The sequence below is a fragment of the Balaenoptera acutorostrata genome, chromosome 7, assembly GCF_949987535.1.
Source record: "Balaenoptera acutorostrata chromosome 7, mBalAcu1.1, whole genome shotgun sequence".
Taxonomy (NCBI): domain Eukaryota; kingdom Metazoa; phylum Chordata; class Mammalia; order Artiodactyla; family Balaenopteridae; genus Balaenoptera; species Balaenoptera acutorostrata.
Window position 1 is genome coordinate 78,476,784 of NC_080070.1, and position 20,712 is coordinate 78,497,495.

The 20,712-nt window shown below is 38.0% G+C and overlaps 1 protein-coding gene across 9 annotated transcripts in view; it reads right to left on the bottom strand.

Moving 5' to 3' along the window:
- The window catches only part of CROT (carnitine O-octanoyltransferase), a 98,173-nt gene that overhangs the window by 41,394 nt on the left and 36,067 nt on the right, over window positions 1-20,712 (bottom strand). For 5 of the 9 annotated variants that reach the window (XM_007170297.3, XM_007170292.3, XM_007170298.3 and 2 more), the window contains exons 11-17: window positions 16,869-16,952; window positions 16,337-16,444; window positions 15,980-16,110; window positions 7,049-7,172; window positions 5,462-5,540; window positions 5,279-5,372; window positions 5,038-5,157 (exon numbers count right to left, since the gene is read on the bottom strand). In XM_007170297.3, the coding sequence (XP_007170359.1) occupies window positions 5,038-5,157; window positions 5,279-5,372; window positions 5,462-5,540; window positions 7,049-7,172; window positions 15,980-16,110; window positions 16,337-16,444; window positions 16,869-16,952 (740 nt within the window). Of the gene's footprint in view, window positions 1-288; window positions 592-3,305; window positions 4,184-5,037; window positions 5,158-5,278; window positions 5,373-5,461; window positions 5,541-7,048; window positions 7,173-15,979; window positions 16,111-16,336; window positions 16,445-16,868; window positions 16,953-20,712 lie in introns of those variants that run through there. The other 4 variants (XM_007170293.3, XM_057550537.1, XM_007170294.3 and 1 more) reach the window with 4 other exon arrangements.

Consider the following 20,712-nt stretch of genomic DNA (forward strand, 5'->3'; position numbering starts at 1 on the left):
AACATATTTATGAGGTATTGTTACAGAGCTGGGGATACAAAAACAAAGACCATGTTTGTGGGACTGTATTCTAGGAAGGAAAGATAGGTAACATGCAAATAAGTACATACACACACACACACACACACACACGGTGGTTATAAATGTTAAAATGCAGCAGGTGTGTGTGGGGAAGCGGGGAAAATGCTATCTTACATGGTCAGGGAAGGCCTCTCAGACGACAGCAAATATCTATCTGAAATAAGGGAGTCATCCTTGCACATATTTCAAGGAAGACACTACTAAGCAAAGGAAATCATGACCATGAAGGCCTTGAGGAGGGCGCTTGCCTGGCATGTTCAAGGTACAAGGGAATCAGGAGCAGCCTTGTAGGAGACAAGGTCAGAGAGGTAGATGAGACCTAGATCATGTAGGGTCTCTCAGGAGGACTCTGGATCTTACGTGAGTGAAAGAAAAAGCCCTCGGAGGGTTCTGAGTAGGAGAACAATATGAGTTGAGTTCCATTTGGCCATCAGGGCTGCTGTGTAGAGAATGGTCTCTAGGGAAGGACAGGTGGAAGCAAGAAGACCGCAGAGAACCTGTTGCAGTGACCTAAGTGGGAGAAGACGGTGGCTCAGCCAGGGTGGCAGAGTTGGAGAGAGCAAGCAGGGATCAGATTCTGGAGCGCTGTCTTCCTGGCTATTCGTATGACGAATTCCTTCGCCTCCTTAACATCTCAGTTTCATTATCCCTCCCTCAGACACCTTCCCTGACCACATACTATATAAAGCAGTGCTCTGTCTCTCTACCAGTTTGTCTCTACTACCACAACAATTTGATTATTTGCTCTACAACATTCATCACTATTTGCAGTTATCCTGCTTGTTTGCTCTTGTTCCTGTTTCCCAAGTAGAAAATACTATCTTCAAGAAAGGGGTTTTGTCTGTCTTGTGTCCTTACCACCTAAAACAATCCTTGGCACATTGTAAGTTCTCATTAAATATTTCCTGAATAAGTGAATGGAAACTGTCCCAGGATCATTAAAAATACATTTTTCAAAAAGTCAAAGAGCTGAGGCATATCTGGCTTAAACTCTTATCACTGCATGCAATGTAACATCCACGACTTGTCAGAGAATATGTTAGAATCCTTAGCTATTCTCTGTATATGATGATGATTTTGGACCTGGTAAAGGATAAACATGGCTAATAAGATCCATGTTTAACCTTTATCATTCAACTTTTAATTTGTAGATTAATGTATAGAAACTGAATACTATGGGAATACATCATTAAGACTTAGATGCCAACAAATAAAAGCACCCCTGGTATGCACAAATCACGCTTGACATGGAGACAGATGATAAAATTTTGAAAAAATAACACTGACTGTAAACTCTTTAAAAAAGGAAAAATAGAAAAATAGTACCTTAGAAACTGAACTATGTCACACTTTTTTTTTTTTTAAAGAAGATAGAATTTATTAGAGGGAAGGGTCGCTGCCAGAACAGTGGGCTGACTTCCTATTCTGAACATGTGCTATTAGTCAGTTTTTATAGCCAGAGAACAAAGGAATGGTCCGAGGTGAAAATTTCATTTACTGATTGGTTGAGGCATATATACCTTCCTTCTATACAGTGGGAGTGGGACAGGGCAGATGCCTTTCCTTATTTGGGACAGGTCCCATCGCCCAGGTGGGCTCAGGAATTTCATAACCATCGCAACATGGTGGGGAGGGTGATTAAGAGTCCAGTAGGGGGCTTTCCTGGTGGTGCAGTGGTTGAGAATCTGCCTGCCAATGCAGGGGACACGGGTTCGAGCCCTGGTCTGGGAAGATCCCACATGCCGAGGAGCAACTGGGCCCGTGAGCCACAATTACTGAGCCTGCGCGTCTGGAGCCTGTGCTCCGCAACAAGAGAGGCCACGACAGTGAGAGGCCCGCGCACCGCGATGAAGAGTGGCCCCCGCTTGCCACAACTGGAGAGGGCCCTCGCACGGAAACTAAGACCCAACACAGCCATAAATTAATTAATTAATTAATTTAAAAAAAAAAAAAAAAGAGTCCAGTAGGGGGTGTGACGCTGAAACGTTTTCAGGCAGGGTGGTCCTTTGTCCTTGAAGCACCCTTGTCCTTTGAGCACAGAGTCTTGCTCACTGGACCACCAGGGAAGTCCCAGGAGGCTGATATTTAGAGAGGAAATTCCGGTGGAACATAGATGTTTAAAGGGAATTGCTGTGATGTTTGCCACGTGGTATGCAATGTCACTCTTCTTCCACACCTTCTCCAAAAAATCTTCAGTAAAACTTTATCGCTCCATCATGTACAACAGACTGGAACTGGTCTCCTAGCATTGCATTTAAACACTGAATGCAGCCTCAGAGTGGACCAAGGGTGAGAGCTCTGGTTACCATTGGGGGCCTTGCCACATCTGGCCACATCCGATTTTTTTTTTTTTAAACATCTTTATTGGAGTATAATTGCTTTACAAGGGTGTGTTAGTTTCTGCTTTATAACAAAGTGAATCAGTTATACATATACATATGTCTCCATATCTCTTCCCTCTTGTGTCTCCCTCCCTCCCACCCTCCCTATCCCACCCCTCTAGGTGGTCACAAAGCACTGAGCTGATCTCCCTGTGCTATGCGGCTGCCTCCCACTAGCTATCTATTTTACATTTGGTAGTGTGTATATGTCCATGCCACTCTCTCACTTTGTCCCAGCTTATCCTTCCCCATCCCTGTATCCTCAAGTCCATTCTCTAGTAGGTCTGCATCTTTATTCCCGTCTTGCCCCTAGGTTCTTCTGACCATTTTCTTTCTTTTTTTTTTTTTTTTTTAGATTCCATATATATGTGTTAGCATACGATATTTGTTTTTCTCTTTCTGACTTACTTCACTCTGTATGTCAGTCTCTAGGTCCACACACCTCACTACAAATAACTCAATTTCGTTTCTTTTTATGGCTGAGTAATATTCCATTGTATATATGTGCCACATCTTCTTTATCCATTCATCTGTCGATGGACACTTAGGTTGCTTCCATGTCCTGGCTATTGTAAATAGAGCTGCAATGAACATTTTGGTACATGACTCTTTTTGAATTATGGTTTTCTCAGGGTATATACCCAGTAGTGGGATTGCTGGGTCGTATGGTAGTTCTATTTTTAGGTTTTTTTTTAAAATTATTTATTTATTTATTTCTATTTTTGGCTGTGTTGGGTCTTCGTTTCTGCGCGAGGGCTTTCTCCAGTTGCGGCAAGCGGGGGCCACTCTTCATCGCGGTGCACGGGCCTCTATCGCGGCCTCTCTTGTTGCGGAGCACAGGCTCCAGACGCGCAGGTTCAGTAGTTGTGGCTCACGGGCCCAGTTGCTCCACGGCATGTGGGATCTTCCCAGACCAGGGCTCGAACCCGTGTCCCCTGCATTGGCAGGCAGATTCTCAACCACTGCGCCACCAGGGAAGCCCGATTTTTAGTTTTTAAAGGAACCTCCATACTGTTCTCCATAGTGGCTGTATCAATTTACATTCCCACCAACAGTGCAAGAGGGTTCTCTTTTCTCCACACCCTCTCTAGCATTTACTGTTTGTAGATTTTTGGATGATGGCCATTCTGACTGGTGTGAGATGATATCGCACTGTAGTTTTGATTTGCATTTCTCTAATGATTAATGATGTTGAGCATTCTTTCATGTGTTTGTTGGAAATCTGTATATCCTCTTTGGAGAAATGTCTATTTAGGTCTTCTGCCCATTTTTGGATTGGGTTGTTTGTTTTTTTGATATTGAGCTGCATGAGCTGCTTGTAAATTTTGGAGATTAATCCTTTGTCAGTTGCTTCATTGGCAAATATTTTCTCCTATTCTGAGGGTTGTCTTTTCGTCTTATTTATGGTTTCCTTTGCTGTGCAAAAGCCTTTAAGTTTCATTAGGTCCCATTTGTTTATTTTGTTTTTATTTCCATTTCTCCAGGAGGTGGGTCCAAAAGGATCTTGCTGTGATTTATGTCATAGAGTGTTCTGCCTATGTTTTCCTCTAAGAGTTTGATAGTGTCTGGCCTTACATTTAGGTCTTTAATCCATTTTGAGTTTATTTTTGTGTATGGTGTTAGGGAGTGTTCTAATTTCATTCCTTTAAAGGTAGCTGTCCAGTTTTCCCGGCACCACTTATTGAAGAGGCTGTCTTTTCTCCACTGTATATTCTTGCTTCCTTTATCAAAGATAAGGTGTCACACATATTATTTTCCCCATTTTTCACATTCCACCTGAAATGCCTCTAAGCCTGCTCTCTTCTTATTCATACGGTGCTATATGTACCCCCATTATCTTAATTCCCAAGCTCTGACAGACCCCCGTGAAGAGACGGCCAGACTCTGTGAAAGGGGACTTGCCATGCCTTTCTGTCAATTCGCTATTACCTTGTTCTCCACCTCTCTTTCCCCTACCAGGTTTTAGTATTTTCTTTCTCATTCTTTCCACAAATTTAAGTCAAACCCCATACAACCAAAATGAAATGCATCTGAATTGGTAAAACATCCTTTTCTGAACATAAATTAATTTACCTTGTCTCGTGTCTTGGTCTCATTAGTATTGTCTATGACTGCACTAACCACCACATATTTACAGACCATCAAATTTTATCTGAACTTGTCATCAAATACCTTGGGTAGAACAAATATGGTAATATGTGTACTGATTTTGGAGGATGATGATGACGTGATCTCTGAGTCAACCTGAAACAGTGCTCTGCACAAAACACCTAAAGGACTGATTTGACAAATGTCTCAAAAGCAGGAAAGAGAAACAAATATGCATTAAACGCCTAAATGGTAAAAAATAATTGCCCATGCAGCAAGTGACAGATGACACCACCAACAGAATCACAGTGTAGGAAAGACAAACAACAAAAGTGAGCACAGTTAAGAATAATAAAGATGTTAAAAAAATAAAATAAAATAAATAAAACACTATTCTAAAAAAAAAATTTATAGATGCAAATAAAATATACTAAACTAAAAAATAAAAAATAAAAAAATAATAAAAAAATAAAAAGAGCAGCCTCACCTGTCATCTCTGATATGATAGAAAAATCCATAGCCATTGTGTACCATGGGAACCACCACTCCCTGGACTCTTAAATAACCAATCAGACTTGTTGAGAGAACAAAGTTTCCACCTCCTCCACTGTATGGCACAAAGAAAGGATATTTTACTAGGCTTACAGAAGCTTACATTGTTTCTGAAAAGCTTTTAACATTCAGGAAGAAAGAAACTGATGAGGTTATAAAACACTACATTATATTACCTTCTGGAGAAAAGTGGGTCTGTAAAGAGTTCTGGAACAGGGAGACATTCCTCTTTTGCTATGAGTGAGAGACCTAACAGATGACGGTCAAATCCTGCAATAAAACCCCAAACCTGAAGTTAGAAAAATGTTTTCAGCACAAGAGAATTTTTTTTTAAGTCAGAAAAAAACCAGTATAAGTACCTTTTCCAGTTGAACAATCTTTCATCATTTTATTATGTTTTGCAAAAGCTTCTAACATCCTGTGCTGCTGCTCAAAAAGCTGTGTTAAAAATCAAGAGATACTTCAATAACAAACTGTACAGAAACCAAACAAAAAACCTGAGCTCAAAGTAATTAGAATTTGGCAGGACTTCCCTTGGGGCACAGTGGTTAAGAATCCGCCCATCAGTGCAGGGGATACGGGTTCAAGCCCTGGTCCGGAAAGATCCCGCATGCTGTGGAGCAACTAAGCCCATGCGCCACAACTACTGAGCCTGCGCTCTAGAGCCCACAAGCCACAACTACTGAGCCTACGTGCCACAACTACTGAAGCCCACACGCTTAGAGCACGTGCTCCACGACAAGAGAAGCCACCGCAATGAGAAGCCCGTGCACCGCAACAAAGAGCAGCCCCCACTCGCTGCAACTAGAGAAAGCCCGGGCACAGCAACAAAGACCCAATGCAGCCAAAAAATTCATTCATTAATTAATTTTTTAAAAAAGTAGTTAGAATTTGGGTTATTTGGGAGAGAAAAAAGATTCTAAGGAAGACCTTGAGATGTATAACTTTTCTGTCTTTTTCCTCACTTCTTCCACTGCCTTTTTTAAAAATTTTTATGTTATATTGGAGTATAGTTGTAAGTTGCTGTGTTAGTTTCAGGTGTACAGCAAAGTGATATAGCTATACATATACATTTATCCATTCTTTTTCAGATTTTTTTTCCCCATTTAGGTTATTATAGAATATTGAGCAGAGTTCCCTGTGCTATACAGTAGGTCCTTGTTGGTCATCTATTTTAAATATAGCAGTGTGTATACGTCAATCCCAAACTTCCAATCTATCCGTCCCCCCTACCCTTACCTACCCTTACCTTTTCCTCTGCCTTTTCTTTCCTATATGCCCTGCAACTTGATTATTTCTTTCCCAGAACGAGAAAATAGAAACTTGTGGGCAGCACTGAAGTGATATTAACAAGTGTAAAGACAGAAGCAATTACGATTTCAAAACTAAAGCATAGTTGTACAAAAATGATAATGAAGCAGCTCTATGAAATTAAAATAAGTTAACATACATAACTATGTCAATCAAAACTAAAGAAACAAATGCAATACCACAATAGCAGTGGGAAGGAACTACCCTTTTGTGTAAATGCTTAAAGTATAAAACAAAACATATAAAGCTGTTCTGGTTCTAATATACAAAAAAAAAATCTGATTTCAAAAACGTTCAACCGCATCAAGAAAAGCTTCCTTTTAAAGGCACTTTGGGAGAGTCTACATTTTATGGGTGTTATCTAAAGGTAGATCAACGGTAGTGAAATACTCAAGGTGTTGAAGTTACTTTGCCTAGAAAATGACACAAATGGGTTTCTTATCAGGTCTTCCCTGTTTCTTATTCTTTCCAAGTATACACTTCACTGGCAAATGAAGAAATGTTTGAAAGTTTCCAGAAAAAGAAGGTCTGAAAATATTTTACTGATGCAGGGATTTGAAGGAGTCAGTTATTTAAGAGCCAAGTCTCCTTTAGAACAGACAAATTCTGCTGGTTTTTCCTTTTCAAATACTCACACTGGCAGAAGGACCCTGCATGGACTGGCACCATCTGACTGCTTCTACTGTGCACGATCGCACAGTCTCTGTACGGCCATGAAAGAAGTATCTCGTCATAGCTGTTTCATAGCAGCAACCAGGGCTACAAGAGAAAATGAAACTAAGAGAATGTATCATGAGAAAGAAAATGCTCTGATGTTATTACAAAGAGAGTCTACCTAATAAAGCTGGCTTTGGTCAGAGACTAAGTTCTACAATACAGACTACGATTGAGATTTTCAATAACAACGAGGCTGTTTTCAACATCAAAGAGCAAAAAGTACTGCGGCCTGGTATAACAGGAAATGTTTCAAAGGCTTGGCTGCTGTCAGGTTGTGTACATTGGCGTCTGTGGCAGGTGGCCTCTGAGATGCCCCCAGTGATCCCTGCCTCCTGCAGATGCCCTGGTATAACCCCTCACGCTGCGTGTGGGATGGATTTAGTGTCTTCCTTCTAATGAAAGGAATATGACAAAAGTAATGAGATGTCACTTCTGAAATCAGGTTACAAAGAGAGCTCTCTCATCTCCTTACTCTGAGGAAAGCCTGCTGCCATGCTGGGAGTTGCCCTGTAGAGAGGCCCAGGTGGCAAGAAACAGAGAGAGGCCTCTGGACAACAGCTTGGGAGGAAATGAACCTTATTAATAACCATGTGAGTGAGACTGTACACGGATCCTCTTTAAGGGGTGCCTTCAGATGAAGACACGGTCCTGGCTGACACCCTGACTACAACCTGACAAGAGACCTGAAGCCAGAGGCACCCAGCTAAGCTGTGCCTGGACTCCTGACAGACAGAAAATGTGAGTTGATAAATGTTTGTTGTTCTAAGCTACTATGATACGGGGTAATAGAGTCCTTGGCCTTTAGTTTCCTCCTACAGAACATGAATGACTCTAGAATTAAGTAAAAGCATTATTTAAGAAGTTCCCTAGAATGATGACTGTTTTCCTGGGGTGGAGAATGATATAACAATTTTTGGTACAAAGCTCTCTTACTTTCCTGGTGATAGGAATTTAGAGTTAAGGCAATCAAATGGAAGAGTAAAAGGTCTGAACGTGAGCACTAAGAGTGCTCAAACAGTTTTTTTTTTTTTTGGCCGTGACATGCGGCTTGTGGGATCTTAGTTCCCTGACCAGGGATTGAACCCAGGTCCACGGCAGTGAAAGCACCGGGTCTTAACCACTGGACCACCAGGGAATTCCTGCAAACAGTTATTGAGCCTCCTCTGTTCAGTGTTTCTGTAAGACTGTCTTCCTGAGCTGAAATAGTATCCTTTCAAAATGTGAAGGAGAAAGTGTAAATAAAAATTTAAACCACCACTAAAATAGCATTCTTTAAAAAACAAAATTAATCTCCAAGATTTACAAGCAGCTCATGCAGCTCAATAACAAAAAAACGAACAACCCAATCCAAAAATGGGCAGAAGATCTAAATAGACATTTCTCCAAAGAAGGTATACAGATGGCCTACAGACACATGAAAGAATGCTCAACATCATTAATCATTAGAGAAATGCAAATCAAAACTACAATGAGATATCATCTCACACCGGTCAGAATGGCCATCATCAAAAAATCTAGAAACAATAAATGCTGGAGAGAGTGTGGAGGAAAGGGAACACTCTTGCACTGTTGGTGGGAATGTAAATTGATACAGCCAGTATGGAGAACAGTATGGAGGTTCCTTAAAAAACTACAAATAGAACTACCATACGACCCAGCAATCCCACTACTGGGCATATACCCTGAGAAAACCATAGGTCAAAAAGAGTCATGTACCAAAATGTTCATTGCAGCTCTATTTACAATAGCCAGGACATGGAAGCAACCTAAATGTCCATCGACAGATGAATGGATGAAGAAGATGTGGCACATATATACAATGGAATATTACTCAGCCATAAAAAGAAATGAAATGGAGGTATTTGTAATGAGGTGGATGGAGTTAGAGTCTGTCGTACAGAGTGAAGTAAGTCAGAAAGAGAAAAACAAATACAGTAGGCTAACACATATATACGGAATCTAAGGGAAAAAAAAAAAAAAAAGGCCATGAAGAACCTAGTGGCAAGACGGGAATAAAGACACAGACCTACTAGAGAATGGACTTGAGGATATGGGGAGGGGGTGGGGTGAGATGTGACAGGGTAAGAGAGTGTCATGGACATATATACACTACCAAATGTAAAATAGATAACTAGTGGGAAGCAGCCGCACAGCACAGGGAGATCAGCTCGGTGCTTTGTGACCACCTAGAGGGGTGGGATGGGGAGGGTGGGAGGGAGGGAGATGCAAGAGGGAAGAGAAATGGGAACATATTGTATATGTATAACTGATTCACTTTGTTATAAAGCAGAAGCTAACACACTATTGTAAGGCAATTATACTTCAATAAAGATGTTTAAAAAAAAAAAATCCCAGGAGGGGACAAAAAAAATGTCTAAAAAGGCTCAGGAAGGGGAGGTGATAATGAAAAGAAAAAGGGTTGAGAAACACTGTTCTAGACTATACATACCTGTCACTTAGTGATTTTTTAATGAATAAATGTCCAAGGTTGATTAACTAGTAATCTCTTGAAATCACTCTTAGCTGCTGGGCTATCACCAGATGTTCTTTCATTCCTTATATTAGCTAATTGAAAATCCCTTTTCTACTAATGGTTCTCACTTGGCTTGGATCTTCAGTTCTGCTTTATATCCTGTTTAAATATTTGTGTCATGTAAAGATAAACTGCCAAATATTTGAGTTTGTTTAAGGACATTGATGAAAGTTTAGTGTGCTCTCAAAAATGCATTCATTCACTCATTTTCTCAACAAACATGGGTTGAATGCCTTCCATTTGCACTTTGGGAAAAAAAGGATAATATCCCTGCCCTTAAGAAGCTTATACTCTATTTGGATGACAAATAACATATTTTATCTACAAATAAAGATTTTTCTTTGCAAAATAAAAAAAAAAAAAAACAAAAAAACAAAACAAAGATAAAAGCAGTAAGAACGAATGACAAAATATCACTACTCTGCAACCTGTAATGAAATAATAGATCTTAGTAATGATCATCAATGGCCACTAAAACCATTAGGTAAAAAAATCAGGGAGGAAACTTTATAATGGATGTTGGCTAACAACTGAACTCAACCTCAATCTGAACAGGATGCGATAGGAAACAAATAATATTAACTATTTGATTTACTATTATAAAAAATAATAAAAATAATCGATTACTAGTCTCAAGTTGCCAAATCTAACTACCAGTTTATAGGAAACGTGGGAGATAGAACAACAATGTTTAACAGTTTTTTTACTTAAAGGGCAAATACATAAAACAGTAATATAAATTTATGTTAATGGACACACAACGTAAAAAGATGTAATCTGTGGGGCTTCCCTGGTGGCGCAGTGGTTGAGAGTCTGCCTGCCGGTGCGGGGGACACGGGTTCGAGCCCTGGTCTGGGAAGATCCCACATGCCGCGGAGCAACTGGGCCCGTGAGCCACAACGACTGAGCCTGCGCGTCTGGAGCCTGTGCTCTGCAACAAAAGAGGCCGTGATAGTGAGAGGCCCGCGCACCGCGATGAAGAGTGGCCCCCGCTCGCCACAACTAGAGAAAGCCCTCGCACGGAAACGAAGACCCAACACAGCCATAAATAAATAAATAAATAATTTAAAAAGATGTAATCTGTGATAAAATAAAGAGGGTGGTACAGAGATGGATAAAAGCAGTGTTTGTATACTATTAAAAGTAAGCTGGTATTATTCAAACCAGGTTGTTATAAATTTAAGATGTTAAATGTAATTTCCAAGGTAGCCATAAAGAAAATGGCTTTAAAAATACAAAGAAAGAATAGGGAAATCAAAATGGTACACTACAAAAAAAAAAAATCAAAATCACTACTACCAAAAAAGAAAGTAATGGAGGAACTGAAGAACAAAAACATGTAAGCCCTACAGAATACACAGCTAAATGGCAGAATTCTCCCTCCTTATCAGTAACTCTCCAGTCAAAGGCAGAGATTGGCAAGATGAACAAAAAACATCATCTATATACTGTCCACAAGAGATTCTGTTTAGAAACAAAGACAGTAAGAGGTTAAAAGTAAAGTGATGAAAAAAGATAGTAACCAAAAGAGAGTTTGAGTGGCTATACAATTTTTTTTTTCCATTAGAAGTGGCTGTATATATATCAGACAAAATATATTTTAAGTAAAAAGGCTGAATGAGACAAACAGGACATTATTTACTGATAAAAGGTTTAATTCATCAAGATATAACAATTATAAAAATATATGCACTGAACAACAGAGCTATAAGATATATGAAACAAACACTGACAGAATTGAAGAGAGAACTAGACAGCTCTACAACAATAGTTGCAGACTTCAATACCCAACTTTCAATAATGGATAAAACACATAGAAAGAAGATCTAATAAGGAAAGAGAAGACTTGAACAACACTATAATAATTACACCTAAAAGACATATATAGAATATGCCACTAAGGAACAGCAGAATACAAATTCTTCTCAAGTGCACATAGAACATTCTCCAGGACAGACCATATATTAGGCCACAGGATAAGTCTCAATAAATTTAAAGAGATTGGAATCATACAAAGTATCTTCAATGGCAATGGGATGAAGCTAAAAAGCAGTAACAAGAAAAACTGAAAAATTCACAAATATGTAGAAATAAAACAACAAACTCTTAACCAATTGTTCAGGGAGAAATCACAAGGTAAATTAGAAAATACCTTGTGATGAATGAAAAGTAGAACATACCACAATTTATGGAATAAAGCAAAAGCACTGTTCAGAAGCAAATTTATGGCTCTAAATACTTACATTAAAGAAGAAGATCTCAAATCAGTAAACTAACTGCACACCTTAAGGAATTAAAAAAAAGAAGAGCAAACTAGCCCCAAAGCCGGCAAAAAAAGAAATTAAGATTACAGTAGAGATAAACAAAATACAGAAATGAAAAATAAAGTTAACTAAACCATAAGTTGGTTCTTTGCAAAGATCAACAAAATTGACAAGCTTTTAGCTACACTAAGGAAGAAAAGGGAGAAGACTCCAATTACTACAATCAACTATGAGAAAGAGGGCATTACTAATGACTTTACAGAAATAAAAAGGATTGTAAGAGAATATTATGAACTGTATACAATAAATTGGATAGCCTAGATGAAATGGACATATCCTGAGAAACACACAAACTACCAAATCTAACTCAAGAAAAAATAGAAATCTGACTAGATGTATAACAAGTAACAAGATGAATGAGCAAACAAAAATCTCCCAACAAAGGTAAGTCCTGGACCAGATGGCTTCACTGATGAAATCTAATACTTACAGAATTAACACCAATCTTTCTCAAACTCTTCCAAAATCACTGGCGAGAAGGGACCATTTCCTTACTCATAATATGAGGCCAGCATTACCCTGATACCAAAACCAAGCAAAGACACTGCAAGAAAAGACACTGCAAGAAAAGACACTACAGACCAATATCCATTATGAATATAGATGCAAAAATCCTCAAGAAATTACTAGCAAACTGAATTCAGCAGCAGATTCAAAGGATGATACACCATGACCAAGTGGGATTCATCCCAGGAATGCAAGGATGGTTCAACATATGAAAATCAATATAATATACTACATTAACAGAATGAAGAAAAAGACCTATATGATCATCGCAACTGATATAGAAAAGCCTTTGACAAAATCCAACCTATCTCTATTCACAGATATGTGGTCTTATACATAAAACACTAAAGAGTCCACAAAAAACTGTTAGAGCTAATAAACGAATTCAGCAGTTTCAGGATATAAAGTCAACATGCAAAAATCAGTTGCATTTCCATACACTAGCAATAAATAATCTGAAAAGAAAATCAAGAAAACAATTTACAACAGCATCAAAAAGAATCAAATACGTAGGATTAAGTTTAACCAAGGAGGCAAAAAGACCTGTACACCAAAAACTACAAAACACTGAAAGAAATTTAAAAAGACATAAATAAATGCAAAGGGGCCCCATGTTCATGGATTAGAAGACTTAACACTGTTAAGATGACAATACTACTAAAAGAGATCTATAGATGCAACGCAATCTCTATCAAAATCCCAATGACATTTTTACAAAAATGGGAAAACCCATCCTAAAATTCATATGGAATTTCAAGGAACCCAGAGTTGCCAGAACAATCTTCTTTTCAAGAACGAAGGTGAAGGGGACTTTCCTGGTGGTCCAGTGGTAGAGAATCCGCCTTCCAATGCAGGGGACGCAGGTTCAATCCCTGGTCAGGGAACTAAGATCCCACATGCCTTGGGGCAACTAAGCCCGTGTGCCACAACTACTGAGTTCACGCGCCTCAACTAGAGAGACTGCATGCTGCAAACTACAGAGCCCACGCGCCCTGGAGCCTGCACGCCACAACTAGAGAAGAGAACACCCACACGCCACAACTAGAGAGAAGCCCGCGTGCCACAACGAAGAGCACACGCACCTCAAAGCAAAGATCCCACATGCGTCAATGAAGGTCCCGCATACCGCAATTAAGATCCAACACAGCCAAAAATAATAAATAAAATAAATAATAATAAATAAATCTTAAAAAAAAAAAAAAAGAACAAAGGTGAAGTACTCATTAGTTCCAGATTTCAAAACTTACTGCAAAGCTACAATAATCAAAACAGTGTTGTATGAACACAAGAAGAGACACACTGAACAACACACTGACCCAGAAACAAACCCTCACATCTATGGTCAATTGATTTTGGACACGAGTGTCGAGACCACTCAACAGGGAAAGGACAGTCTCTTCACAAATAATGCTAAGAAAACTGGATATCCATATGCAAAAGAGTGAATTTTGATCCTTACCATACCCCCTACACAAAAATTAACTCAAAATGGATCAAAGACCTAAAGTAAGAGCTAAAACTATAAAACTCTTAGAAGAAAACATACGGGGAAAGTTTTGTAATACTGGATTTGGCAATGATTTCTTGGATATGACAGCAAAAGCACAGGCAACAAATGAAATAAACAGATAAATTGGACTTCAAAATTTAAAACTTTGTGCATCAAAGCATACTATCAAGAGAATGAAAAGACAACCTGCAGAATGAGAGAAAATATTTGCAAAACACCTATCTGATAAGGGTTTCGTATCTACAATACATAAAGAACCCTTAAAAATCAACAACAAAATGACAACCGAATTACCAAATGCACAAAGGATTTAAATAGACATTTTGCCAAAGAATATATACAAATGGCCAATAAACACATGAAGATATTCAACCTCATTAGTCATTAAGGAAATGCAAATAGAAACCACAATGATATACCACTTCACAAGTACTCTGGATGGCTTTTTTTTTAAAAAAAACAGAAAAGTAAGTGTTGGCAAGGATGTGGAACAATTGTACATTACTTTGTATATTGCTGGTGGGAATGTAAAAATGGTATCCACTGTGGAAAACAGTTGGGCAATTCCTCAAAAAGTTAAACATAGAATTACCACACAGCCCAGCAATTCCACTCCTAGTTATTGACTCAAAAGAATTGAAAACAGGGATTCAAACCAATACATGTGTGTGAATGTTCACAGCAGTGTTATTCACAGTAGCCAAAAGGCAGAAACATCCCAAGCATTTATTAACAGATGAATGGATAAACAAAATGTGGTATATTCATACAATGGAATATTATTCAGCCATAAAAGGACAAACATTGAAAATACTATCCTAAGTGAAATAAGCCAGATACAAAAGGACAAATAATGTATAATTCCACTTAGAGGAAATATCCAGAACAGGCGAATTCATACAGACAGAAAGTGGATTAGAGATTACCAGGGGTTGGGATAGAAGACAGAATAGGAAATTTTTGCTTAATGTGTACAGAGTTTCTGTTTGGGGTGGTTAAAAAAAAGTTTGGAAATAGATGTGGTGATGGCTGCACAACACAGTCGATGTAATTAATGCCACTGGATTATATACTTTAAAATAGTTAAAATGGCAAGTTTTATTTTATTTATATTTTACCACAATAAAAGAAGATAATTGACTGTTGAAGGCAAAAATAGTAGTGCATCATGAGGTTGTTAACATACGTACAAGTATAATGTATGGCAACAACAGCACAAAGAATGAGGTAAGCATAATAGAAGCATTCTGTTTTAAGGTTCTTTCATTATACTTTAAGTGGAAAATATTTGAAGGTAGATTGCAAGTTTAAAGATGTATTTTGTAAAACCCTACCGATAGAAAAAAAAAAAAAAAAACAGTGTACCTGAAAATGGAGATAAAAGGAACAATAAAAAAACCTAGGAATTCAAAAAGAAGATAAAAGAAGAAACAAAAAATAGATGGGATAAAGATAAACAGCACGACTGTAGACTTAAACCCAACCTTATTGATAATTATATTAAATGTAAATGATCTAAACACCCCATTTGCAGATACATATTCTCAGGTAAAATTTTAAAGAGGAAGATCAAGGAGCTTCCACTTCTGCTTAGGATGTAGAAAGTCATAACATACCATCTCTCCTATCCTAAAAATGAGTAAAGACTGTCTAATCTATAAAACCATACCTTTTCATGAACCCACTTGAAAACAGGCTGCAAGAAAACCAAGTGATCTGAATTCCAAAGAATGACAAATCTCTCTCAGCAGAGAGCAGGCACTTCAAAAGTATCAAGGTAATGAAAAACAAGGAAACACTGTTAAAGTGTCACAGATGGAAACTCTAGTAACACTGCTGATGAAAGTACAAATTAGGGCACAGTGCCAACTGGGAAAAACTTAAGAAAAAACACTGGGGAGTTATGACAGAATAGCTATAGTAAAGACAGCCTTGGACTTCAAGACTCTGAAAATGGAAAATGAATGGTTCTCACCGTCCATGAAGTCTATAATAGGCCAGCTGAAGTGCCAGCTGAACAAAGGTATCAGGGTGAAGCTTCTTCTTCTTGGTTAGCTTCTTGCCAAAAGATGTAAAGGCATAGACCAAAAGCTGCAGATCAGATGCCTAACAAAAAGAATTAAATACGAACAGTGAAAAAACACCTAAGGAGAATACCCCAAAGATAACCAAAATATCATTTGCATTAAAATAATCATCAGACATAAATAAAGGCATTAAAGTTGTAATTTTAAAATGTTTTATGCTGTCATACTTGGATGATAGCCAAATATTCATATATAGTAGTTATAAGATAAAGTATTACTATCAAAGAGAAAAGTGAAAAATCTACCTGCTTGAAATATTGGGCTTTAGCTTGGTTGATGTCATTTAATACTTTTTCATCCACAGTGAAAACAAGCTCCTCTGGAAGTGGTATATCCTGTACTTTATCTGAACCCTGAAAATAGGGAAAACTTAAAAATATTATATCTATAAAAATATGAGGAGGGCTTCCCTGGTGGCACAGTGGTTAAGAATCTGCCTGCCAATGCAGGGGACACAGGTTCGAGCCCTGGTCTGGGAAGATCCCACATGCCGTGGAGCAACTAAGCCCGTGCACCACAACTACTCAGCCTGCACTCTAGAACCTGCGAGCCACAACTACTGAAGCCTGTGCACCTAGAGCCCGTGCTCCGCAACAAGAGAAGCCACCACAATGAGAAGCCCGCGCAAGGCAACAAAGAGTAGCCCCCACTCACCGCAACTAGAGAAAGCCCGCACGCAGCAACGAAGACCCAACGCAGCCAAAAATAAAATAAATAAAATAACTTTATTAAAAAAAATTATGAGGAGAAAGAGATGAAATATTTGTTCTAACATACCGTCCATTTTCCTTCACTCTCAAAAATTTTCTGATCAACATAATAGCTGATGCTTACGATAACCATTGCATCATAAGGAGCATGCTAAAATGAAAATACACAAGATTTTGAATAAGTTTTGTAAGTTAAAACTTGACCCATCCTTAAAACACTAAAAATAGAAGTACCATACGACCCAGCAATCCCACTACTGGGCATATACTCTGAGAAAACAATAATTCAAAGAGTCATGTACCACAATGTTCACTGCAACTCTATTTACAATAGCCAGGACATGGAAGCAACCTAAGTGTCCATCGACAGATGAATGGATAAAGAAGATGTGGCACATATATACAATGAATATTACTCAGCCATAAAAAGAAACGAAACTGAGTTATTTGTAGTGAGGTGGATGGACCCAGAGTCTGTCATACAGAGTGAAGTAAGTCAGAAAGAGAAAAACAAATACCGTATGCTGACACATATATATGGAATCTAAAAAAAAAAAAAAAATTGGTTCTGAAGAACCTAGGGGCAGGGCAGGAATAAAGACACAGATGTAGAGAATGGACTTGAGGACACGGGGAGGGGGAAGGGTAAGCTGGGACAAAGTGAGAGAGTGGCATGGACATATATACACTACCAGATGTAAAACAGATAGCTAGTGGGAAGCAGCTGCATAGCACAGGGAGATCAGCTCAGTGCTTTGTGACCACCTAGAGGGGTGGGATAGGGAGGGTGGGAGGGAGACGCAAGAGGGAGGAGATATGGAGATATATGTATATGTATAGCTGATTCACTCTGTTATAAAGCAGAAACTAACACACCATTGTAAAGCAATTATACTCCAATAAAGATGTTAAAAAAATTTAAAAGTTTTAAAAAATGGAAAAGTAAATAAATAAAAATTAGAGAAAATAAAAAATAAATGTTTTTAAAAAATAAAATAAAAAAATAAAGTATCTCTAAATTTTTACTATATAAAAGTGGAAGACATTGAAGGGTTATGAACAGAGCACTGACATGATTTGTCTTACAATTTAAAAGGATCACTCTGATGGTTGTGTTGAGTTAAAAAGATAGTGTAATAGGAAATGAACGGCATTATGCATTTGGCAAAACCATAAAGTTGTACAACATAAATAGTGAAACAGTGTAAACTATGTAATTCAGTTAATAATAATGTATCAATATTGGTTCATCAAATGTAACAACCTATACCAATGCAAGATATCAATGAAAGGAAAAACGGGGTGCAGGAGAGAGAACAAGTGAGCACTTTGTACTTTCTGCTTAATTTTCCTGTAAATCTGGAATTTGCTCTAAAAAGTAAAGTCTACTAATTAAAAAAAAAAAAAAAACTTGACCCAATATTTTATTTTCACCTTCCCTCCACTCTTAATACGTAATAAAATGCAGAATTCTCAAATGCCTCACCTTGTAATGATAAAGAGATGGATATTCCACAGTATAATAAGTAACTGATGTATTTTATTTTCTGAGAAAGAACAAATATTTAAAGTCAGAAGCACCTAATTAGGGCTCTTGAGGTAATGGGAAGGGATGTAAACATGAATAATCTAGAGAAAATAATTGCTATCTGTATTGGAAGTCAAAGGAAGTATACATATGTACATATACAATGCTAAAATGTTCTGGAATTGTAAAAGCACTATGGAAAAGCAGATGGGGGTGGCAGACTAAATCTGAAGGCTAAATGGAGGAAGGGTATGAACTTCTTTTGGTAAACACACAGTCCACTAGATAAGTATTTAAAAGCATAATGATTTTGTGTACATAGCTATAAGAGTGTTCAATGTGGCAGAAATAATTCTCAATGTTTAAGGAATGTAGGAAAGATGCGCTGAGTTACAGGGATGTCATAGTTTTGACAGCTGTATTTAGAGAAAGGAACTGTGGCTAGTGAATTTTCCCATCATTTATTCTGGAGGATAAACTTTTTGCCTTATCTTCTCCATGTTCTTTTGATGACAGTTACATCACACGGGGTTTTTTCCCCTCTGGGTTAAGGCTACCACTTTACATTACACACAATTACCATTCATGAACTGAAAGCGACACCGCTAGCCTTGGAGAGAAAGAAGAGAGGTTTAAGATATGAATCCAGCACACTTGGGCCCAGTTTCAGAGGGTGTAATTAGGTGTCTTAAATATCGCCTTAACACTACACAGCTTTGCTGCCCTGTATTACAGCCCCATGGAGCCTAGAAACACGGTATACCGTTACCAGGTAAGCAGCTACCAAAGCACCAGGAAGGGCTTACTAGGGAGGTCAGTACAAGATGCAAGAGCAGTTCATCCCGCCTGCCAACAACAGCACGTATAACAAGACTCAAAGGTCATGGACAAGACCCTTTTCTAACAGCATCTCACAACTGTGTAGTACTTTGTAGCTTTACAAAGAACTTTCACAGATATTCCATATATTATTTCATTGAAGACAACAGTATTATACTGGAACCAGTAAGAAAGAGCATGACTGAAAGATATAAATCTCTATGACTTATAATTTTATCCATTCATCTCCTGGCAGAAAGTTAATCATCAATTTTTAAAAAAAATGTTAGGAAATAGAAAAAATTCAAACGCTTTCCTGATGCTTTCTTTGTTCACGTAAGTTTTGTCTTTTTTTTTCATTTATATGGAGGCAATATGTGTAATATACTGTTTAATAATGTGGACTTTGGTTCTGAGTCCAAACCTTACTACTTACTAGCTACATAAGTAAGTTAAGTTCTCAAGTTAAGTTACTTGAGAAAGTTACTTAATTCTTTAAGTAAACTGCCTCATCTGTTAGTAGGGAAAACAATACCTAGTCGCATACAGCAGCTGTGAAAAATGATTTTAATAATGCTTATAAAGTACTTACTACAGATCCTGGCCCACAGCAATAATTAGTAACTACTGTTATTAACAACTAATGTTTATTACATGCTTCCTATGTACTTCTACAAAAGCCTACAACAAAGCCTATATAAGGAAGACAAAATAGTTGACCCCAGGATTTTAAATCCCAACAGGGAAATGCTATTATGTAATATAATCACAGAAGTATATATTCAAGCACCAATGGAAGAGAACAGCAATGTGAATTTGGATTAAGAACAATTTAACTTTACAGTATATATACTTTACTAATAATGTTTTACATTGGTAAAATAGCATTTTCAGTAATCATTGTAGGTTGCAAGGGGAACCTACATGGAATCTTAAAAGCATACTGTCAAGTGGAGATCATCAGATCAGTCTGATAAGTATATGGGTGACAATGCATACACATGAAACATGTCCATACACTTTACTACAGGAAAGCATTTCAGTTGTGCAAAGATATATGCTCATTATGGGACCAGTATTTTTATTCAAAGATAGAAACATCATTAAAGTTATTTTCTCCTGAATTTGAGCAAACAGCAGGATGTTGATGCCATCAGTAAAAATCCAAGTAGTGCAAGGCGGTTTTTTTAGGGGGTTGGGAGTGAGGGAGGAAAGCAAGATGATGAGAGGAACTAACCCTCACGGAACAATGTAACATCCAGTTTGGACAATTTAACACATGGTGAAACAAAACTCACAAGATGAGAATAATAGGTAAAAACTGGAAAAATATAACTGCAAGCTACCTATGTAGAAATGGTCAATGAAACTATTAAACCAGAGAAAAGAGCAGACACAGGGGAAAATGGTTATGAATAATATTAAGCTCAGTTTTAGAATCCGGAGACAGGAAAAGACTGTTAGGAGGTTGAAGGCAGTGTCAGATGCATATGAAGAAGAGGGTAACCAACTGCAGCTGACAAGTCAACGAGAAATGGAGGGAAGAAGCCAGAAGGTAGTTAGC